General features: G+C 41.7%; 1 protein-coding gene across 2 annotated transcripts; it reads left to right on the top strand.

Annotated features, from left to right (window-relative positions):
* Nucleotides 1-3,146: 3,146 nt before the first annotated feature.
* TENT5A (terminal nucleotidyltransferase 5A) lies at nucleotides 3,147-9,952 on the top strand. 2 transcript variants are annotated; one of them, XM_023544186.2, is made up of 3 exons: nucleotides 3,147-3,400; nucleotides 3,580-4,150; nucleotides 5,235-9,952. In XM_023544186.2, exons 1-3 carry the CDS (start codon nucleotides 3,381-3,383, stop codon nucleotides 6,009-6,011), a joined length of 1,368 nt encoding a protein of 455 aa, XP_023399954.2. In that variant the 5' UTR covers nucleotides 3,147-3,380; the 3' UTR covers nucleotides 6,012-9,952. The 2 variants fall into 2 exon arrangements, with proteins under 2 accessions (XP_023399954.2, XP_064144424.1); XM_064288354.1 differs by having other exon boundaries at nucleotides 3,148-3,345.
* The last annotated feature ends 12,567 nt before the right edge of the window (nucleotides 9,953-22,519 follow it).

Raw genomic sequence — 22,519 nt, 5'->3', positions numbered from 1 at the left:
GCTAACGAAAGGGTCGGTGGTTTGAAACCGCCAGATGCTCCTTGGAAGCCCTATAGGGCAGTTCTACTCTGTCTTATAGGGTTGCTATGAGTTGGAATCGACTCGATGGTAATGGGTTTGGTTTTGTCTTAACACTTGTCCACTATCGAGATAGTGATTTTTTTCTCCCCACCCCTCTCATCCCTCGCAACCATCAAATATATTTTTTTTTCTGTGTATAAAACTTTTCTTGAGTTATCTTGTGGTCTCATACAATATTTGTCCTTTTACTATTGACTTATTTCATTCAGCATAATACCCTTGAGATTCGTCCATGTTGTGAGATGTTAAACCCTTGGTTTTCTTTAGTGCAGTGCATCTAATATTTTATCTACCCCTTTGGCCTTGTTTTAAGAAGTTGCAGAACTCATATTGGCCTTTGAAAGAAACAATTTTTAACACACCTTTTCTTTCTTTTTTTATTTTCTGCTATTTGTACTTCCCTTCCAGCCAAAAAAAAAAAAAAAAAAATTTTTTTTTTTTTTTCCCCAGCCAGAAGGTACTAGTAAGCTGCAGGCAATAAGGGCAAAACATCATTCACAAACAAATGGTTTGGGCTAAAGGTCTGGCCCACCACTTACTAGCTGTGGGCCATTGTCAAGGCTCTTAACCTCTCAGTTCCCCCGTTTACAAATCCCTATGACAAGGAATAACTTCTTCTTGAAGATTGAATGAGATAGTATGAGTAAAGAGCTAAGCCAAATGAGCCCAGAATTGCTCAGTTAGTTCCTGGAACCCCCATAAAGCTGACCCTAATGCAATGCCAACCTCACTTTTTTTTGCCACGGTGGACCTCTATATACTTTCTCAAACATTCTCTTAATTCTATAATCTTCCCTTTGTTGATAATGCCCTTCTCCTCCTTTCTCAACTTTTTTGAGGGTAAATCCATTCTTTCAACATCCAGCTCAGATGATACCTTTCTTCCGGGATTCACCCCTAGCTCGCAGGTATCCTAGTTAGCTGACCACCCCTCTGTGTTGGAACATTATTCTCTCATAACACAATTACAGTTGAACTATAGCTATGTATTAGCCTGTTATGCTCACTAGGCTGTGTGAAACTTAGTCGTTCTTCAATACTAGCACTTAGCTTCGTGCCTGGCACATAATAACCAAACCAAACCCAGCGCCCTCAAGTCGATTCTCATAGCGACCCTATAGAACAGACTAGAACTGCCCCATAGAGTTTCCAAGGAGCTCCTGGAGGATTCGAACTGCCGACCCTTTGGTTAGCAGCCGTAGCACTTAACCACTATATCACCAGTGTTTCCTGACACATAACAGGTGGTCAAAAACTTTTTTTTTTTTTTTTATGCTTGGATAGGCTGGATGGATGTGCATGCATGGGTTGCTGGACAGAAGTAAATACATGGATGTAATATAACGGAGGTGATGGGTCTATGAGAATTGAGTGGTTGTCCTAAGTCCTTTTCCCCAACCCCCACAGTGCTAGGCTGGTTACTGAGGAACACGGCCTCCTTAAACAGGTCCTGCCCGGTTTCTCCGCTTTGGGACGCAGCTTCGTAGGGCACCGGCAGGGGGCGGCGTTGTCCCGCCACTGCATGCTCCGCGGGTGCCACCCCCCTCCACCGCAGCTCCCCCCGCCCTAGGAGTGCGCAGCTTTCTTGGGGAGGCCAGAGCTCCCCAGTTCAAACGGGGGCAGACAGTTCTTGCTCCCAGACTTGGTGGCTTGGTTTGCTCAGCTCCTTGGGGGAAGGAGTTTTCAGCTTCCCTTGCGCTCTACTCCCTTCCCCTCCCGCAGCCTCTTGGTCAAGGGGAAGCTACTCTAGTTTAGTTTGGAAACAGTCGGCGAGCGACCAAAATAGATGGCCGGTGGGGGGAAGGGAGGGGGAGACTTTGTAACAAAAAAGGTGGTGCGAGCGAGAGTGTGCTGGGGATAACCATTACACTCCTTCAGCTGTGCAGCGGTGGGACCCAGGCCTGATGAAGCGACCCAAGCTGGAGAAGAGAAACTCTAGCTATTCTGCAAACTCGTACGTTTTCGTTTGGTGAGAAACGAAATGATTTCACACTGATTTTTTTATTCACGTGAAGCAGAAAAACTTTAGCGGGCTGCAACAAACTCGCCTTGCCTCCTTTGGTTCGCGGACAGTGCCGCGCGGAGCTCCAGGGCCCTCACACGTACCCTTCCCAAATCCTGCGGCAACGCGCTTGCAAACGCGCGCTCCCCGCGCCACGCTCTGGCCCGCCCCGACCTCGGCGATTGGCCGCTCGCCTGCCCAGTCGTCCGACTCTCCAGGGCGTCTGTTTGGTGACGCGCGCTGGCCCGCGCTGCGCTCCTCGGCGCCCGGAGCAGCTCGTGCGCAGGAGTCAGACGCATCCCCGCGGCGCCGCCCCCGCGGCTCTTCGGTCTCGCTCTGCGCGCCTCCTCGTTTCCCCGGGCTTCGAGAATCGAAACTTAGTTATCGAGAGCTTCCGTTCGCGCGCGGCAACTGACGTGCGTGGACAAATGGACTGATAAGTACACCGTCAAACCGGGCTTATGAGTGGGGTGAACCATCTAGCTGTATACACATACACTGCGAAACAGGGAGATTGAAGTCTCCGGGGCCCCGTTATTAAGATAATGACGCGCTCTCTGGCGAGAATTTTATTTTCCCGAAGTTCTTGCAGTTGTGCGGTTTTAGTCATGATCCAGTTTTGATGGCCATTGTGACTTTTGAGGCCTTTTAACCGTACCGCCTGGCTGGGGAAAAAGGAGAAGCGGAGGACAGAGGGACCAAATATGAATTAAATATATACGTATAAATACACGCACATATATATGCACACACATAAAGCCTCGGACCTTGCACTCTGTACCCTCTCTGCTAGTTACACGGCGCGAACCCAGGCTCAGTTCCCTAGGCGTCCCGCGGCCTGGCGGACGGGGGCGGTGCCCTATGCAGATGAGGAGGGTGTGGCGAGCGCGCCGCGCCGGGGCCCCGGAAGCGCGGAGAAGCCCGGTATAAAAAAAGTACTGAAGACATTTCCTGACACAACTGCTAAAGCTCCAGAGACAGGAGCGTGTGCGGCGGCGGCGGCGGCGGCGGCGGCGGCGGCGGCGGCGGCGGCGGCGGCGGCGGCGGCGGCGGCGGCAGTAGAAGCCGCCACCTCCGGGACTACCGCAACTAGGGCGGCAGCGGCGCGGGCGGAGGCGAGGGGCGGGATTGGCCAGCGCAGGCAGCGGGGGTTTGGGAAGGACGAAGTCGCTTGCTGCTGTCGAGAGCGCACTCGTCACCCCTGAAGTGTTGTCGCCTCAGTTCCTCGGCTTTGCTCTCCTAGAAGGGGCGGCCGCCTTCAGGTGACACAGACGGGATTTCCGCTTGCGCTTTCCAGATGCATCAGAGATACTTTTGGTGCGGGGCTGCTCTGCGGGGCGCGGCTGGGGGTGGCGGGGGCCTGGGAAGGGAGAGTCTCAGAGGAGCTCTCGGGTCGGGGAGTGATCCGGAGAGGGGACGCGCTCTTTCCTCCGCTGGCCCCTGCCCTCCGCCGCCGCGCGTCCTTACCGCGCTCTCTCCCCCCTCCCCCCTTTTAGGACTGAGCAGGGCCAAGTGGCGCTCGGCGGGCACTTCATGGAGGAGGGCGAAGGGTACTTTGCAATGGCCGAGGACGAGCTAACCGGAGGCTCCTACATCCCCCTGGGCGGCGACTTCAGCAGCGGAGACTTAGGCGGCGGTAGTGGCGACGGCGGCGGCTTCGATGGGCACTGCTTGGACTATTGCGAAAGCCCCACGGCGCACTGCAACGTGCTGAACTGGGAGCAAGTGCAACGACTGGACGGCATCCTGAGCGAGACCATCCCGATCCACGGGCGCGGCAACTTCCCCACGCTTGAGCTGCAGCCCAGCCTGATCGTGAAGGTGGTGCGGCGGCGCCTGGCGGAGAAGCGCATCGGCGTCCGCGACGTGCGCCTCAACGGCTCGGCCGCCAGCCACGTCCTGCACCAGGACAGCGGCCTGGGCTACAAGGACCTGGACCTCATCTTCTGCGCCGACCTGCGCGGGGAAGAGGAGTTTCAGACTGTGAAGGACGTCGTGCTGGACTGCCTGTTGGACTTCTTACCCGAAGGGGTGAACAAAGAAAAGATCACACCACTCACGCTCAAGGTAAAGCAAGCCGAGAGGGCTTGGTCCTAAGCAGGGCCGGTTGGGCCCCAGTGCGGCGGGTAGAGGTGGGGGGAGGGGGCTACCGTTAGATGTCAATCTGCGGCCCTGATGGGTCTGGGCGCGCTCATTTATCTTTTATATTTTTACGGGTAAATTAAGGTGCGTGAACGGCATTAAGTGTTCTAGTTTACTTGGTGCTTAAGCGCCACAACTCTTCTCCTGCTTCCTCCTCTGTCCTCCTTTCTCTTCCTCCTTATTTTTTAACTCTTGGTTTTCCTTGCTTGAGTCTTCTCCAGAATGGGTTCTAATATGTGGAAGAACGAAATGATGTAAAAAATTCTTTTGAGTCATTTTATGATCTAGCCTTTGAGAAAAACAGAAGCCCGAAGCAGAACTGAGTCAATGAATTTATTATTGTGTTGGAAAATCTGAATAGATGACATAGCTGCATTCGGCTGACTCCCTGTGTTAAGGATATAGTGGTTTCCCTAGTCGCCTCATGTGTTAAGGTTATAGCGCTCCCTTTGTACCCTTCCTTCCCCTTCCCCCACCCCCTTGCTTCAAGGCGCGTTTTTTATAATTAAAATTGTCTGAGGAGTCAATCTTGCAGAGTGTTATAATTTAGCTTGAGATTTGCTTGTGACTGCAGATAGCGCTCCACAGGAAGGACACACAAGGGAACAGTGGTTGCCTCAGGGAGGGGGAAAAGGGTGAGGGGGCATCCAGCTTTTCACCATATACCCTCTGTGACTTTGAATAGTGAGTGCATATTGTGCCTGTTAGACCATTTTCAAGAAATAAATTAAAAAAAATCAGACATGACAACAGAACCTCTTAGTACTGTGCTATGTCTGCCAAAAGCCTCAAACTATTACTTCTTGTCTCTTTCCCAGACAGTAAAACCACTCGTTAAATGTATTTTTTTTTTCTGTTTTCAGAAGACTGTTTAAGCCTGTAGGTAGTGTTTTGCTGAAACTTGACAAAACAAAAGGGGGAACGGCAAAATAATTCTCAGCTGTGTAGAGGATGCATTTATTTATTTCGTAGTTAGGCTCATCATCTTGTTTTGTTTTTTAAATTGTAGGAAGCTTATGTGCAGAAAATGGTTAAAGTGTGCAATGACTCTGACCGATGGAGTCTTATCTCCCTGTCAAACAACAGTGGCAAAAATGTGGAACTGAAATTTGTGGATTCTCTCCGAAGGCAGTTTGAATTCAGTGTAGATTCTTTTCAAATCAAATTAGACTCTCTTCTCCTCTTTTATGAGTGTTCAGAGAACCCAATGACTGAAACTTTTCACCCCACTATCATTGGTGAGAGCGTCTACGGCGATTTCCACGAAGCTTTTGATCACCTTTGTAACAAGATCATTGCCACCAGAAACCCAGAGGAAATCAGAGGGGGAGGCCTGCTTAAGTACTGCAACCTCTTAGTGAGGGGCTTTAGGCCCGCCTCGGATGAGATCAAGACCCTTCAGAGATATATGTGTTCCAGGTTTTTCATCGACTTCTCAGACATTGGAGAGCAGCAGAGAAAACTGGAGTCCTATTTGCAGAACCATTTCGTGGGATTAGAAGACCGCAAGTATGATTATCTCATGACCCTTCACGGAGTGGTGAATGAGAGTACGGTGTGCCTGATGGGACATGAAAGAAGACAGACTTTAAACCTTATCACAATGCTGGCTATCCGGGTGCTAGCAGACCAAAATGTTATCCCTAATGTGGCCAATGTCACTTGCTATTACCAGCCGGCCCCCTATGTAGCAGATGCCAACTTTAGCAATTATTACATTGCACAGGTTCAGCCAGTGTTCACATGCCAGCAACAGACATACTCCACTTGGCTACCCTGTAATTGAAGATCATTTAAAAATGCCCGGTGGGGAAGCCATTTCAGACAAGCTAGAGGGGAAAAAAAAATGACCCAGCCCTGATTAGGGGTGTGTTTTGTGCAATGCTGATCTGCTCCTGATTTTAAGGCTGGCAGAGGTTGTAGATTTTTTTTTTATAGGTATGGGAGCATGATCTACAAATAACTTTTACCCACCCCCTCCCCCCAAACCTTCCCACCTCGTCGTCTTACCCAATTGGATTCTTCCTTGGAATACAAGAGAACTGTCATTAAAAGCAGCCAGATTCTCCTAAAATAACAAGAGAAAAATGCTTGATGACAATATGGGTTTGCAGTCAGTACCTGCTCCCATAGCTTTGCCACAGAGGGGGTGAAAAATGGAAAGTTTCTTTTAAGAGGTAATTCACAAAAGGGAAAATACAGAAAAAAAGTTCTCACTCCAAGGAATTTATAAATTCAGGAGTTCAGATAGTAACAGTACAGGAAGAAGGGGGAACTCCAACACTGAGATCTCTGTTGGGGCTTATAGCAAGTTCTTTCTGTGGAATGATGCTATTTAGCTAACAGAAACAGCTTGTTCCAAATAAACAGTAGTAGGTTGGTGCAGTTCTCATAACCAACATCAGAATATATGATGACACAATCTATTATTTCCAGCTGCGCTCGTAGCTCGCATTTTTTAAAATGTGAAAATGCAGGCAAAAACAGCTGTAGCAAAGAAAGTACGCTTAAGGACCAAAGATTTAACAGGTTAAAATACCCAAGTAGAAGAGATAGAATATATAAAGAGTTACTATATTTGTTACACACCAATATACATCAAAGTGCCTGTTACCTTCTGAAAATTTGAAGTGGAAAAAATTATTTTATGGTTTAATGATTATTTTATTTTATCAGGGACTCGAAGAAAAAAACACATAAGCTTGTGAATGGTGGAGGAAATGCCCTATATTTTTTCTTGGCAAATACTTGTATAAAGTTAACGTTGTTGGTGTGATATTATCATAGGTACATGTGTATGTGTGTGTATATTATGTGTGTGTATATGCATATTTAGGATACGTATATATACACACAGTACATTGACTATGATCTAAAATAATGTAGCAAATAGATGTTTAAATACTGTGTGCTTTTATGTTTTCAACAGGATGACATGAGACGTGGGCATATTGCAGTGATGAATTAAAACCCACATCTAAAAAATTAAAGCAGATGAAGGAAGGAAACAAGTAATATATTTGATAGGAAAACAGATTATACATTTTTAGTGAGGTTCTCCCTCCCCCCACTTTTTTTTTTTTTTTGTGAGCCATAGACTTTCACAAGTGGGAGAATATTTGTTTGGCAGAGCACTCTTTTATACTGAACTGTCATTTTGACAGATTGAACTTTTTTTTTTTTTTAAATGCATATCTCCATGGTTTATAATCCAGTGGATCATGGATCAATGATAGGCTATTTAAATCCCTGACTGCTAAAAAATATTTTTTCTGGTGATCTAAACACTACTTACTACTACTTAAATGAATTTTTAAATGAATGCATTCTGCATTCCACGACCACTAGGATTTCAAAATGTGAAATGACCCTTTTTAAAGAGTATTTGCACAATTGCTTAAAATTTATATATGAGATATATATTATATATAAAATTTTATAAATTCATGCCAAGATGAAACATCTTTGATCTGGTTGTCACACTGCATTTAAATATTTAGTACTGTACTTTAAATCACTTTGCATTAAAACAATCCCAACTTTATTTTCTTTCTTTCCCGAGAGACTGTACCTTTGTGAAATGAACTGGCATCGCTGCTCCAGTTCAGTGACACCTAATCCTGAAGCCACCCATTCTCCCAGCCCCTAATTCCTCTAGACACTGGCCTCTGAAATTGTGTTTGTTAAAAACAAAACTAGCCTTCCCTTTGTTTGATGAAACCAGGGCTTCAAACCTATTAGGCTCAAACCCCTGCCGAGAATTTGCATTTCTAACAGGTTCCCTGCTAAGCATTTGCATTTCTAACAAGCTCCCAGAAAGTTGTACATAAAAATCCCCTGGGCATCTTGTTAAAATATAGATTCTGATTCAGTATATCTGGGCTGGAAATGGAGCTCTGGTGGTACAGTGGTTAAGCGCTTGGCAGCTTAACCAAAAGACTGGCAGTTCAAATCCACCAGCCGCTCCTTGGAAACTCTGTGGGGCAGTCCTACCCTGTCCTTATAGGGTCGCTATGAGTCGGAATCGACTCAACGGGAGTGAGTTTGGTTTTTTTGCGGGGGGGGTTGGGGGAAATGGAAATGCAGATTCTCAGCAGGGAACTTGTTAGCAAATTCTCAGCAGGGGTTTGGACGGGAACAAATGAGCTCAAAACCTCGAGTGAAATAACCACGTAATCCCCACCAACCTTAGTGGGTGATTGTTTACTTTGATAATTCCTCAGAAGATCCAACCAGAATATTTTTGTCATCAGTAAATAAAGAGGGATTTAGGAAGAAAGTAGCATCATCCTATTGGCAGTGTAATATTTTTGTTGTTTATTTGTTATCTGGGGATCACTGAGGTGCACAGTGCTAGGTTAATCTATCTGGTCTACCTTTTGTGCGTCTTTCTCTGGAGCTTTAATGGGAACTTGATGGATTTGTCTTTGCAGCTTCCCTGTGAATTCTGTCAGAGTTGTAACAGCTATTGCACTGCCACTCACTGTTTCCTAGGGAACTCTTCCTACTCCCAAGTGGGCTCAGCCTCCTTCACTCCAACCCTGGGTTTGAAAAGTTAATTGCGAATTCCCAGGAAACATTATTTGCAGATTAAGCCTGACACTCACCTGTCAGAAACCAATGCTCTGCCTGCTTCACTGTTTGGAAGCTTTCTAACAGAAAACTAAGGGAAGGCCCAGAAACAGGTACAACTGGTGACCTGGTTTCTTCCTTTTCATCCCAACTCTTGTCAACTGAGATGTCCACTATTCTAAAGAGTCTGGAGGTCTCTAGCTCTGCCATAGCAACAACCTGCTGTTAATATATGACACAGATTTTTGTTTGGAGGAGCTTTATTTTAAAATATATTTTTCATTTATTTTCTCAAATATTTATGTTCTTTTTTTCTTGCTTACTCCAGGGTTGGTAGCATAGTTCCAAGTGCCAGCACCTGGCAATCAGATAGAACAGGCTGTACTCAAGACAACTTTGAGCATTTACTTTAAGACCTATATAATTTATTTCTCTTTTGTATGTACTATAGTCTTGTGCATATGTAGTTGAACAAACAGTGGAATATATGTCTCTCTTTGTGGCTGTGTGGCCTAAAATTCTGAATGTCTGATGAGAGAGAGCCATGTGTATAGGTCAGAAAAAAGAACAACTCTCAACTCCCAATTAGTGCCTGTGATTTGCTTGCTTTTGTGTTTTTCTGGCCTAGTGTGCTGTTACTTTAAAACAGGAAGAAGTTTTGTCTTCTGGAGGCTCTTCTCACCTGTCCAGTTTGGCTTGTCAGAGAACACTTAACCTGTGACGATGCCCTTTTGAAAGGTTTACTTCATTTGCAGTAAATCCAGCTGCCTCAAGAATTGTACACCAAGGTGAACTTTTCCCTTCTAGAGATAGGATGAAGTATCTGCTCACTTTGGTACTGGGTGGACTATTTTAACGTGCCTCCAAAAACTGCAAGGATGGAAGAATATCTGTAATCCAAGCCAAGAAGGAAATAAAATGAGAACATAATTTTTACCACCTCTTTCTGTTCGCTTATTGTTGGTTGCTTTACTGTGCATAAAGTTTTCAATGCAATGCTTGTTAAATGAATATTGTGAACTATTTTGTAAATGAAATGTATTCTGTTGAAAGCTGTCAGCCGTTCAAAAATAAGCTTTTTTTGTTGTTACTGTTGAAGATGAAATGTGTTAGATCAAACCAAAAAGCCAAAAAAAAAAAAAAAAAATTTCATATGTAGCACCTATTTGAATATAATCTTTTCTTAAGGTTTCTTTTAGCATAGCCTTTTCAGTGCTGAGAAAGAATCTCTATGTAATATTTTGTTGTAACAATGGCTTGCTAACAAAGTAAATGGTAAAAATACAAAGCCTGAAGATGTCAAGGTAACTTGGCGAGACTTGCTGCAAAGCCTTGCAGAATGGAGGAAGCTCTGCCCGCTGGCTGTCTCTCCCTCCAACTTCTCCACAACCATTGCCTGCTTTGAGGCGTCGTATTGCAGCAAGCTGCACCTGGGTCACTCTTGGAATATTTTGACTATGGACTATGTCACAGGCAGAAAAGGAGTTGATGGAAAAGACTCTTAAAAACTGACATGTTTGAATCAGTGCGAGAGGGAACAGATTGTGAATTTTGTTTACAGCATCCAATATTTGGATTCTTTTTTTTTTTTTTGTAAATAAAAAGAAGTTATTTTTTTCTACTGATTTGTGCCTGCTGTCTTTGGTATCTGCGCTGGCTCAAGAGCACTTCCTCTGAATCCCAACCCGTGTCCATGAGAAAGGATGAGGCGGCACTTGAAGGAAACCAGCCTTTAGCAACTTGCAGATTAGAGCACAATAAATTAAAACATCCAGCTCTCAGCCAGCCCATCTCTGACTAACTTAGTTGGCTCCGAAAGAATCTGGCTGAGATGTGCCAAAAAAATCTTGTCAGGCTATTGACTAAGCTGTGTTAAAAGATCTAGAAATCAGCTGTTTTCATGTATCAGTAGAGACTCAGGGTTTTGGACTCTAGGACTCCTTAACCCTAGCTGGGCCTTGGTTTTCATGAGTAGCCCAAGTGATGTGATTCAGTCATCAATGGTTGTATAATCTCTTTGAGGATCTGTAGTTATTTTCAGAGTTTAAATTGGGGTGAAGTATTGGAAGCCAGGGGTTGAGAGGGTACATAGAAGGAAGAGCAAGCATAAGATATAAGATGGTATTTTTTTCTGTGTGAGCTGGGGTGCAAAGAAGCTGCCCTTTTGGAGAGTATTTAGTGCACCCTCACTTAAGTTTCCAGGGGGCATACATGTATCATTAAAATTTCTTTTTGTATAGCATTGGAGACTATCAGCAGTAATAGCATGAAATTTAGGAAGCCTAAGCTATTATGGAGTCCTGGTGGCACAGTGGTTTAAGAACGCAGCTGCTAACCAACAGGTCGGCAGTTCAGATCCACCAGCTGCTCCTTGGAAATCCTGTGGGGAAGTTCTACTCCGTCCTGTAGGGTTGCTATGAGTCAGAATCGACTCAATGGCAAAGGGTTTTTATTTTTGGTTTTAAGTTATTATAGAATGTTCTTGTGGTTTTTAAAATCATTTAAAGTCCTGACGTTGGATGGAATGCGTGATTGACACTTACGAAAGAGCCACTCCTGGTATTAAAAGCCGGCTCTCCTCACATACACATCATAAAAACACAAGGTGGTTATTTGGTTGGATAATGGTATTGGTGTGTCATTCTCCTCTTCCTTTGTTGCAACCTCCTCACCCTTCAACCAGTCCCTCACATGTCTGTGGTGATCACATAATTCTTTTTAAACTCTGAGTGAATGAGAACAGTATATATTAAGCTCCTCCTAGACTTTTTTTATTTTAGACTTAGATACACCCTGCCATTTCTAGTTGAATTACCAGGTGGCACCCAGCTAAGTCTAGAAAGAAGTAAACCACCCTTCCTTTCCTTAGGAACCTCATTTCCTGAACATACTCAGTTCCTTTAAAAGCAAAAGACAAAAATTTAATACCCAAGAGCAAAAGAAAAAAAAATTAAAATCATAGTCTTTAAATGTAAAGTGGAATAAGAACTGTTGTGAACATTAAGTACTTACAAAGTTAAATTGCAATGTCTTAGAACCAAATTTGTGAAATAAATAGTATAAATATCCTTCAGTGTAATGGCCAATGCATTCAGGTAGGGAGAGGGGGAGGACAAATGATTTTAAAAATGACAGTGGCCTGCACCCAGGACCCAGATCTTGGTTTGTAATGCCATTCTATAATAAAAGAAACCAGAGCTCCTTGGAGAAACAGCTGAATGTCGGGTTGAGACAGAGAGTATACAAATCTGTAGCATCTTGTAGTTGCAGAAAATAAGGAAGTGCTACAAAAAAACCCAACAAACCAGCCAAACCAAAAAAACCCCACAATGATGGGGATGTGTCAAAGGCACACAGGGGTCAACTGAAAGAGTTCCCAATGGCCAAAACTGAAATAATGTGAACAACAAAAGAAAGCAGTAATGGGTTATAACCCAAAGTATGAAATACATAATCTAGGAGTTCATGCTGATATAAATAAATGATGAAATAAACATGAGTGAAGAGACAAATTCCTGTGCAGAAGAATTCCAAATAACGTATGTGGATACTGCCCCATCGAGGAGGTGGCGCGTAACTCTACACCCCTTAAGTATGGGCTGCATATAGTGACTTCCTTCCAAAGAGTTTAGTTTGAAAAAGGAGGGAAAAAAGAGTAACTTTACAATGGAGAACCTTAACAAACACTACCTTAGCCAGGTGATCAAAGTCAGCATTAACAGCGAGAAGTCATATGATAATATACAGCCTAGGTATTATGCAATTAGAATGGTACTTTGTATGGTTTTTCTCCCAAAAGCCATAACTGCACATTAATCCTGAGAAAAACAGATGAATCACATTCGAGGGACATTCTACAAAATCCCTGATCGTTACTCCTCAAATCTGTGAAGGTCATCAAAAACAGGTAAAATCTGAGAAACTCACAGCCAAGAGGAGCCTGAGGAGACATGCCGACTAAATGTAATGTGGTATCCTGGAACAGAAAACTACGTTAAGTAATACCTAAGGAAATCTCGATAAAGTATGAACGTTAGCTAATAGTAATGTATTGTTGGTTCATTAGTTAGGACAAATGTACCATACTATTTTAAGACATTAACAATAGGGGAGAGTGGGTGTGGGGCATTTGGGCTCTCTGTACTATCTTCACATTTTTTTCTGTTAGTCTAAAACTATCCCCAACTAAAAAGTTTATTAAAAAATGAAGACTGAATGACTCTTCCTTGCTATTTCTGGCGAAGTGACTCCATTTATAAAAAATAATAATGAAAACACTTTCTTAATGTCTTCTGTACTGTAAAGAATTGGGAAATCATATGAAGGAGTGAAAATAAAATGCTTTATGTGTTTTATTCAAAAGATTTAGAGAAACTTTTACGTATAAGTTTTTGGGAAAAGAGTGTTGAGGAGAGCTAAGTTCTATAGAAGGTGTTTTTCTTATATAAAGTTTTAAGGAAGGGGACTGCTAAATATAACCACAAAACAAAACGTTGTGTAGATATTTATAATAATAGAATGCTGTGATGAGCAAGGGGCTAAACCTTATAGCTCAAATGTACAGAAAAACCTAAAAAGTTGCTAAGGAATACTTTAGGCAGTAGTTGATGTAATAAAAAAAAAAAAAAAAAAAAACAATAATAGGAGTCTACTATTTAATGGAGTATTGCATTGGATTATTAATTAATATAAGTAATGCAATTAAATTAACTACTCCTATAATTTTTCTCATAAAGACCTCACGTGACAAGAGTAGAACTGCCCCCATAGGGTTTTCTAGGCTGTAATCTTTTCAGGAGCAGATCGCCAGGTCTTTCTCCCGCAGAGCCACTGGGTGGGTTCAAACTACCAATCTTTCAGTTAGCAGCTAAGTGCTTAACTGTTGCACCACCAGGGCTTCTTGTGTGAGTCCAATCAACTCAGCAGCACGTAATGACAACAATGTAATTTATCGGCTTACCTAAACTTATTTTTTAGGGTATCTTTCTTAAAGCAGAAGGACAACTGTACTTTTATTTGCTTTCTCAACTTAGTCAGTGGCATCCAAAATAGATAAGAAACAATACAGTTTAAAAATGTGGCTACCCTTTGTAATTTTTAAAAGCAGTTCAAGCTCATCAGTTTATGAAGTTAGGATAAGGCTCGTGCTTCCTTGCTTAGGGACACGGAGCACTCTGAATTGCAGGAATTTATGAGTGTGGGGCTAAGTTATTTCTAACCTCAATAACGGAAAGTTCCCTTCAGGATACCCTTCAGAAACTATTGATTTTCCAGCACAGTGTGTACTTATCAGTAATGCCAAGATTTTGTGGCATCATCTGGCCATGTCATTAGAAAACAGCTGAAATCCTATTCTTTCATTTTTTTCTTCTTTTAGCAAAATTCAATGTAACAGGCTACAGTGAGCACTATGGATATTGCCATTCTATGCATTAATCCTGAACCATATATGGAGTCTCTTCCTCTATACCTCTTCAAAGAAGGATCATGGTTTATATGTTCTTCATTTTAACAGAGAGTGGTTAAAAACTCTCTTTTATAGTTTAATCATCAGAGAAAAGAGAAACAAATTTAATCACATTCAAAGCCTAAAGTTTGAATTATGATCGCCAGATTTAGCAAATAAAAACAAGTTCAATTTGAATTTCCAATAACAACTTTTTGTATTTTTTTAAAAGTATAAGTATGTCCCGTGCAGTGTTTGGAACATACTAATACTAAAAAATCGTCTGTGTTTATCAGAAAATCAAATCAAACAAGGAGCCCTGTATTTTATGTGGCACCCCTAGAAGGGATAGCCTCAAAATAAGGCTGGAAAAGTTTCCTACTACAGTTTGCATAAGGAACACTTTTATAACTTTTTAACATCTGATTTTTCTTCTTCTTGTACTCCTTAGAGTCAATTCTGTCTCATAGCAACTCTATAGGGCAGAGTAGAACTGCCTCATAGGGTTCCTAAGACTGTAATCTTTAAGGAAGCAGATCACCACATCTTTCTTCCATGGAGTTGCTGGTGGGTTCAAACCGCTGACCTTTTGGTTAGCAACTAAGTGCTTTAACTACGGCGCCACCAGAGCTCCTTAATCACGCTGCCGTTGAGTCGATTCTGACTTACAGTGGCTCTGTAGGACAGAGTAGAACTGCCCCATAGAGTTTCCAAGGCCATGAATCTTTATGGAAGCAGACTGCCACATCTTTCTCCCATGGAGCTGCTGGTGGGTTTAAACTGCCACCTTTCGCTTAGCAGCTGAGCACTTAACCACTATGCCACCAGGGCTTCTCAGGTACCATTAAACACTACATTGACATAGAATACCCATGGCAGCAAACCCTTTGAAATATGGTTCATTCATGAAATATGCACAAAGTGCTTTTTATGTATGTAGTCTTGTTATAGACTCTGAGATGGACCCCAAAGAAGTGAAAGGCCTGGTCTACTGTCCTTTAAAAGGCTTGGTTCCACTTGTAAATAGAATTTACTTGCTGCAAATTATTTTTTCAGCTACCTTGGGTTAATTACTCACGAAGGTTAGCTCTGCCTGAGGCACCACAAAGAGCCATGTGGACTAATAGAGAGTCAGGATGAGGGTAATAGCCCTTGAAATGTGCCTTCTTGGTGACTTTTCAAGAGGCAAAGTTCCCCACAGGTAGCCCACATATCGACAGGACGCTGGCCATTTGCTTGCTTTGCAGTAAAAGATAAGGGTAGATGTCCTGCAGTCTTTGCTGAGGGAAGCAAAAATTGTCTCTGAGCCTCTGGACACTTATATTTTCTTTCCAAATCTACTGCAAAATGAAATTTTAGGACTTAACTAGAATGTACCTTGAAATTTTATTATTGTCCTATAATCCTGTTGCTACAGCACATTAAAATTCCATTGAATGTTATGTAACCACTGCTGGTTAACTGTCATATTGAAGTTAATACAGTTTAGTCTTTGGTGCCTTTTCCAGAGCTGTGAAAGTCCCTCTCTTGAACCAAATGTGTCATATACCCCAGATCTTTCCTCCCTCCCCGTTTGGTAAAGCCAGTTGTTTTGTCAGTCTGGATATTTACTCAGGGTAGAGACCTCTTTTAAACAGGACTTAAAGCTGTTGCTCTAATTATGCACTTACCTGCACTGCACTGGGTAGAGGAAGTACCACAGCCTTCATCATTATCAAAACATTTCATCAACAATATCTCGTGCCATTATCTTGGTACTATCTGAAGATTTACAAAGAGTTACACAAAGCTAGCTTCTCTTCTCTAGCATATTTAACTGAAAATAAGGCCGAGGGACGTGGACAATCAAACAGAGCAACAATGAAATTAAGAATTTTGCCCAGTCAATACGGGAGTGGCCAAGCTCATTCCCACGTTGGAACATGTGCTTGTTCTTCCATTTCCCTGGAAAACTCTTTCTCCAGATCTTTGCATCTCTTGCACCCTTACTTTATTATCATTATTAAATATTTCTTCGTAAGAGATTGTCACTGATCCCCCTGCTTGAAATAGGGTTCCCCCCCAATATTTTTGTCATGTAGTTCTGTAAGTCCTTTCTCTGATTTTTTAAGTGTATGTTACCATTATCCTTGTCAGTACCTGGACTTACGTCATCAGTCTATTTATTTCTTTGCTTATGGTTTATTCGTCATGATAGAATGAAATTCCATAAAGGCAAGGACTTTTTATTATTTACTCCTACACTGGCACAGCTGAAATAGTGCTTGCCGTACAGGAAGTTCTTGTTAAAATTTGGTGAGTGAGTCAGCTAGTGAGTGAATGAATGAAAGAATGCAGTCCATTTGGGACAGGATGCATTTTGGGGATGAGAGGTGAGGTGAAGTATCTGATGGGGGAAGTGTTAAAGAAGATGTAAACAGTGAAGAGTAATCAGGAACACTGCTAAAATACCAGCAGAAACTAAGAGATGGCCGGCTCGCTGAAAGAGTGCAGGAGAGCCCAGGTGGGAAAATTCCAGTCCTGAATTTGGGAGCGCTCAAAAGCAAGTCAGAGATTGTCTCAGAGGTAACGTTTTAAGTCAGGAGTATTTAAAGCCAAAAACTGTTGCCTCTTCTGGGTTCCTGAGGCTGAGCAGCCAAGAATGGGGGCATAGCCTGTGCTAACAAATTTGTCACAGCATGGTGCTCAGGGACAAGAAACAGGATGCACTTTTTCTAGAGCCCACGTGTCTGTTCTCTTACTTCCAAACACACTCTGGCGGCCCTTCAGTTGTGGCCTGCCGCTGACCTGGGCAGTGGCTGCACGCTCCTTTGCATCCCCTGCTACATCACTCAGAACTAGAGGGTCCCTGAGAAATTTTCAGGACAAGAAACACAAAGACTCAGGTTAGCTGTCATATTCTGAATATGGGTTGGGGACTACTAGGCTGGAAATGCACAGTGCCATTTGCGGAAGGCAAATGTATAAAAGGTAGTCTGTCCATTTTTTTTTAAAAAGAGACAGTCAGTTATTTTCACAGATGTCCTTAGCTGGTCAAGCCTCACAGAACAAACAGTCTTGCCTTGGGGCGTTATACCTATGGTGACCATTCATTGTTGATTTTCCAGGAGTGTCCCAATTTCAGAATTCTACCCTGTTGTCAGACCATGGGCCTGCCATGTCATTGTATATAGTCACAGTAAGGCTTCTGATTTTTTCTTATATTGTGCTTTAGATGAAGGTTTACAGAGCAAATTAGTTTCTCTTTAAACAATTAAATAACATACTGTTTTGTGACATTGGCTGCCAACCCCACAGCGTGTCAACACTCCCCTTCTCGACCATGGGTTCCCCATTACCAGCTTTCCTGTTCCCTCCTGACTTCTTGTCTTTGCCCCTGGCCTGGTATCCCATTTCGTCTCATTTTGTTTTATGGGCTTGTTTAATCTTTGGCTGAAGGGTGAACCTCAGTAGTGACTTCAGTACTAAGTTAAAAGGGTATCTGGAGGCCATACTCTCAGGGTTTCTCCAGTCTCTGTCAGACCAGTAAGTCTGGTCTTTTTATATGAGTTAGAATTTTGTTCTACATTTTTCTCCAGCTCCATTTGAGACCCTCTTGTGTGATCCCTGTCAGAGCAGTCAGTGGTGGTAGCCAGGTACCATGTAGTTGTGCTGGACTCAGTCTGGTAGAGGCTGTGATAGTTGTAATCCATTAGTCCTTTGGACTAATATTTCCCTTGTGCCTTTGGTTTTATTCATCCTCCCTTGCTCCAGACAGGGTGGGGCCAGTGGAGTATGTTAGATGGCAACTCACAAGCTTTTAAAACCCTAGATGCTAATCACCAAAGTAGGATGTACAACATTTTCTTATAAACTATGTTATGCCAATTGAGCTAGATGTTCCCCGAGACCATGGTGCCTAGCCCTCAGCCCTGTAATTTGGTATCCCTCAGGGAGTTTGGATGTGTCTGTGAAGCTTCCATGATTTTGCCCTGCTCAGATTGTGCTGAATTCCCCGGTATTGTGTACTGTGTTATCCCTCACCAGAGTTACCACTTATCTGTTGCCTATTTAGTGTTTTTCTCTCTCCACCCCTCCCCTTCCTCATAACCATCAAAGATTGTTTCTTTCTGTGTATAAACCTTTTCATGAATTTTTATAATAGTGGTCTCGTACAGTATTTGTCCTTTTGTGATTGACTTGTTTCACTCAGCTTAATGCCCTCCAGATTTATCCATGTTGTGAGATGTTTCACAGATTCATCATTGTTCTTTATTGTTTCATAGTATTACATTGTGTGTATGCACCATAGTTTGTTTATCCATTCATCTGTTGACGGGCACTTAGGTTGTTTTCATCTGTTCGCTATTGTGAATAATGCTGCGATGAACATGGGTGTGGATATGTCTATCCATATGATGGCTCTTATTTCTCTAGAATATATTCCTAGGAGTGGGATTGCTGGATCATATGGTATTTCTATTTCTAGCTTTTTAAGGAAGCACCATATCGTTTTCCAAAATGATTGTAACATTTTGCATTCCCACCAGCAGTGCATAAGAGTTCCAGTCTCCCCACAGCCTCTCCAATATTTTCTATTTTTTGATTTGTGCCAGTAATGTCTGGTGAGATGGTATCTCACTGTAGTCTTGATTTGCATTTCTCTAATGGCTAGTGATCGCAAGCATTTCCTCGCTTGTCTGTTAGCCACCTGAATGTCTTTTTTGGTGAAGTGTCTGTTCATATCCTTTGCCAATTTTTTAATTGGATTATTTGTCTTTTTATTGTAGAGGTGTTATATTTTCCTATAGATTTTAGAGATTAGACCTTTGTTGGATTCGTCATAGGCAAATATTTTTTCCCCAGACTGTAGGCTATTTTTACTCTTTTGGTGAAGTCTTTTAATGAGCTTAAGTGTTTAATTTTTAGAAGATCCCAGTTATCTGTCTTATCTCCTCGTGTTTGTATATTGTTAGTTATGTTTTGTATCCTGTTTATGCCATGTATTAGGGCCTCTAGCATTGACCCTATTTTTTTCCTATGATTTTTATGGTTTTATATTTAGGCCTTTGATCCATTTTGAATGAGTTTTTGTGTATGGTATGAGGTATGGGCCCTGTTTCATAATTTTACAGATGGACATCCAGTTTTGCCAGCACCATTTTTTAAAAAGACTATTTTTCTCCCCATTGAATGGACTTTGGGTCCTTGTCAAAGATGAGGAGACTGTAGGTGGATGGATTTACATTTGGGTTCTCAATTCTGTTCCATTGGTCGATGTGTCTGTCATTGTACCAGTACCAGGCTGTCCTGACTACCATAGCTATATAATAGGTTCTGAGGTCAGGTAGTGCGAGTCCTCCTATTTTATTCTTCTTCAATAGTGCTTTACTTATCCAACTCCTCTTTCCTTTCCATGTAAAATTAATGATGATTTTTTCCATCTTGTTAAAAAATACTGTTGGTATTTGAATCAAGGTTACATTGTATTCGTAGATTGCTTTGGATAGAATTGACATTTTCACAATGTTGAATCTACCTATTCATGAGAATGGTATGTTTTTTCCATTTATGTCAGTCTCTTTTGGTTACTTACAGTAGTATTTTGTAGTTTTATTTGTATATGTCTTTTATGTTCCTGGTTAGATTTATTCCTGGGTTTTTTTTTTTTTGAGGCTGTTATAAATAGTATTGCTTTCCTGATTTCCTTTTCTTAGTTCTCTTTATTGTTGTATAGGAATCCAAGTGATTTTTGTATGTTTATCTTGTATCCTGCCACTCTTGTCAGATTTTTCTATTAGTTCTGGTAGTTTTCTTGTGGAGTCTTTTGGGCTCTCTATGTATGTTACTGTTGTTAGGTGCCATCGAGTTGGTTCCGACTCGTAGCGACCCTATGAACCACAGAACAAAACATGCCCAGTCCTGTGCCATGCCCACAGTCATTGATATGCTTGAGTCCATTGTTGCAGCCATTGTGTGAATCCATCTTGTTGAGGGCCTACCTCTTTTCCGTTGACTCTGTACTTTACCAAGCATGATGTCTTTCTCCAGGGACTGATCCAACCTGACAACATGTCCAAAGTATGTAAGATGCAATCTTGCCATCCTTGCGTCTGTGGAGCATTCTGGTTGTACTTCTTTCCAGACATGTATAAGTATTCTCTATGTACAGTATCATATTATCTGCAAATGGGGACAGTTTTACTTCTTCCTTACCAATTTGGACACCCTTTATTTCTTTTTCTTGCCTTATTGCTGTAGCTGGGATTTCCTGCAGAATGTTAAGAGGTAGTGGTGATGAAGGGCATCCTCGACTCATTTTTGTTCTCAGGGGTAATATTTTCAGTCTGTCTCCATTGAGAATGAAATTGGCTGTTGGTTTTGTATAGATGTCCTTTATTATGTTGAGGAATTTCCCTTCTACACCTATTTTATTGAGAGCATTTATCAGAAATGTGTGTTGGACTTTATTGAATGCGTTTTCCTCGTCAATTGAAATGATCATATGATTCTTTTCTTTCATTTTATTTATGTGGTGAATTACGTTGATTGATTTTCTAATGTTGAATCATCCTTGTACACCTGGTATGAATCCCACTTGGTCGTGGTGTGTTATCTTTTTTTCATAAGATGCTGAATTCTGTTGGCTAGAATTTTGTTGAGAATTTTTGCATCTACAGACATGAGAGATATTGGTCTGTAATTTTCTTTTTTGTGGTGTCTTTGCCTGGTTTTGGTATCAGGGTTATGCTGGCTTCGTAGAATGAATTTGGGAATATCCCTTCCTTTTCTATGTTCTGAAATACTTTGAGTGATATGGGTGCAAGCTCTTCTCTGAGTGTTTAGTAGAATTCTCCAATGAAGTCAGATGGGCCAGAGATTTTTTTTTGGGGGGGGGGGAGTTTTAATTTTATTACATTTTTAATGGCTTGTTATGGGTCTGTTCAGATTTTCGACCTCAGTTTGTGTTAGTTTAGGTAGGTGGTATGCTTAAGAAATTTGTCCAGGCCCTCTAGCTTTTCAAATTTGTCAGAGTATAGTTTTTCATAATACTCTGTTATAATCCTTTTTATTTCCATTGAGTGTCATGTAGTGTCCCCCATTTCATTTCTTAATTTGAGTTATTTGCATCCTCTTCTGTTTTTATTTTGTCAGTTTGACCAGTGGTTTCTTGATTTTGTTGATTCTTTCAAAGAACCACCTTTTGGTTTCGTTGTCTCTTTCTATTGCTGCTCTATTCTATTTAATTTATTTCTGCTCTGATCTTTATTATTTCCTTTTTCTGATAGCTGTGGGCTTGTTTTTCTGTTCTATTTTTTTGAGTTGTATAGCTAGTGTTTTGATTTTGTTCTTTTTTTGGTGCATGTATCTGTTACTATAAATTGACCTCTGAACTCTGCATTTGCTATGTCCCAGAGATTTTAGTGTGATGTTTTTTCATTCTCATTTGTTTCTAGAATTTTTTTTTTTATTCCATCTTTGGTATCTTCTATTACCCAGTGGTTTTTAAGCAAGACATTATTCTGTTTCCATATATTTGATTTTTTTCCCTTGCTCTTCCTGTTATTAATTTCTACTTTTATGGCATTGTGATCAGAGAAGATGCTTTGTATTGTCACAGTGTTTTGGATTTTGTTGAGAGTTGCTTTGTACCCTAAGAAGCAGTCTATTCTGGAGAATGTTCCACATGCACTGGAAAAGAATGTGTACTTTGCTGCTGTCGGGTGGATTGTTCTATATATGTCTGTGAGATCAAGATGGTGGTTTTGGTCTTTAGATATCTGTCTTTGTTGTTTCTTTCTAGATGTTCTGTCCTTTACCAAGAGTGGTGTGTTGAAGTCTCCTACTATTATTGTGGAACCGTCACTTTCTCTTTTCAGTGCTGTTAGAATTCTTTTTATGTATTTTGGAGCCTTGTCATTGGGTGCGTATGTATTTATTATGATTCTGTCCTCATGGTGGATTGTCCCTTTGATCATTATATAATGCCTTCCCTTGTCTTTTATGGTAGATTTTATTTTAAAGTCTATTTTATCTGTGATTAGTATTGCCACTCCTCCTCTCTTTTGGTTTCTGTTTGCTTGGTGTATTTTTTTCTTCCTTTGATTTTTAATAATTTTTTTTTTTTTTTTCTGAGGTGTGTCACTTGTAGATAGCATATTTATGGGTCCTTTTTTTTTTTTTTTCAAATCCATTCTGTCACTCTGTCTCTTTATGGGTGCATTTAAGACATTTACATTCAGTGTGATTATTGATAGTTGTGAGTTTATTCCTGTCAATTCGTAGTGCTTTTTTTT

The sequence above is a fragment of the Loxodonta africana genome, chromosome 1 (genome assembly GCF_030014295.1).
Source record: "Loxodonta africana isolate mLoxAfr1 chromosome 1, mLoxAfr1.hap2, whole genome shotgun sequence".
NCBI lineage: Eukaryota > Metazoa > Chordata > Mammalia > Proboscidea > Elephantidae > Loxodonta > Loxodonta africana.
This window is presented reverse-complemented; position numbering and strand designations above follow the sequence as displayed.

What these genes read in the sequence shown, in the direction of transcription:
- TENT5A (XM_023544186.2), top strand. Translation starts at nt 3,381, where the DNA reads ATGCATCAGAGATACTTTTG. An exon ending in ATGCATCAGAGATACTTTTG is followed by an intron (nt 3,401 to 3,579) that starts GTGCGGGGCTGC and finishes CCCCCCTTTTAG; the next exon opens with GACTGAGCAGGGCCAAGTGG. An exon ending in TCACACCACTCACGCTCAAG is followed by an intron (nt 4,151 to 5,234) that starts GTAAAGCAAGCC and finishes TTTAAATTGTAG; the next exon opens with GAAGCTTATGTGCAGAAAAT.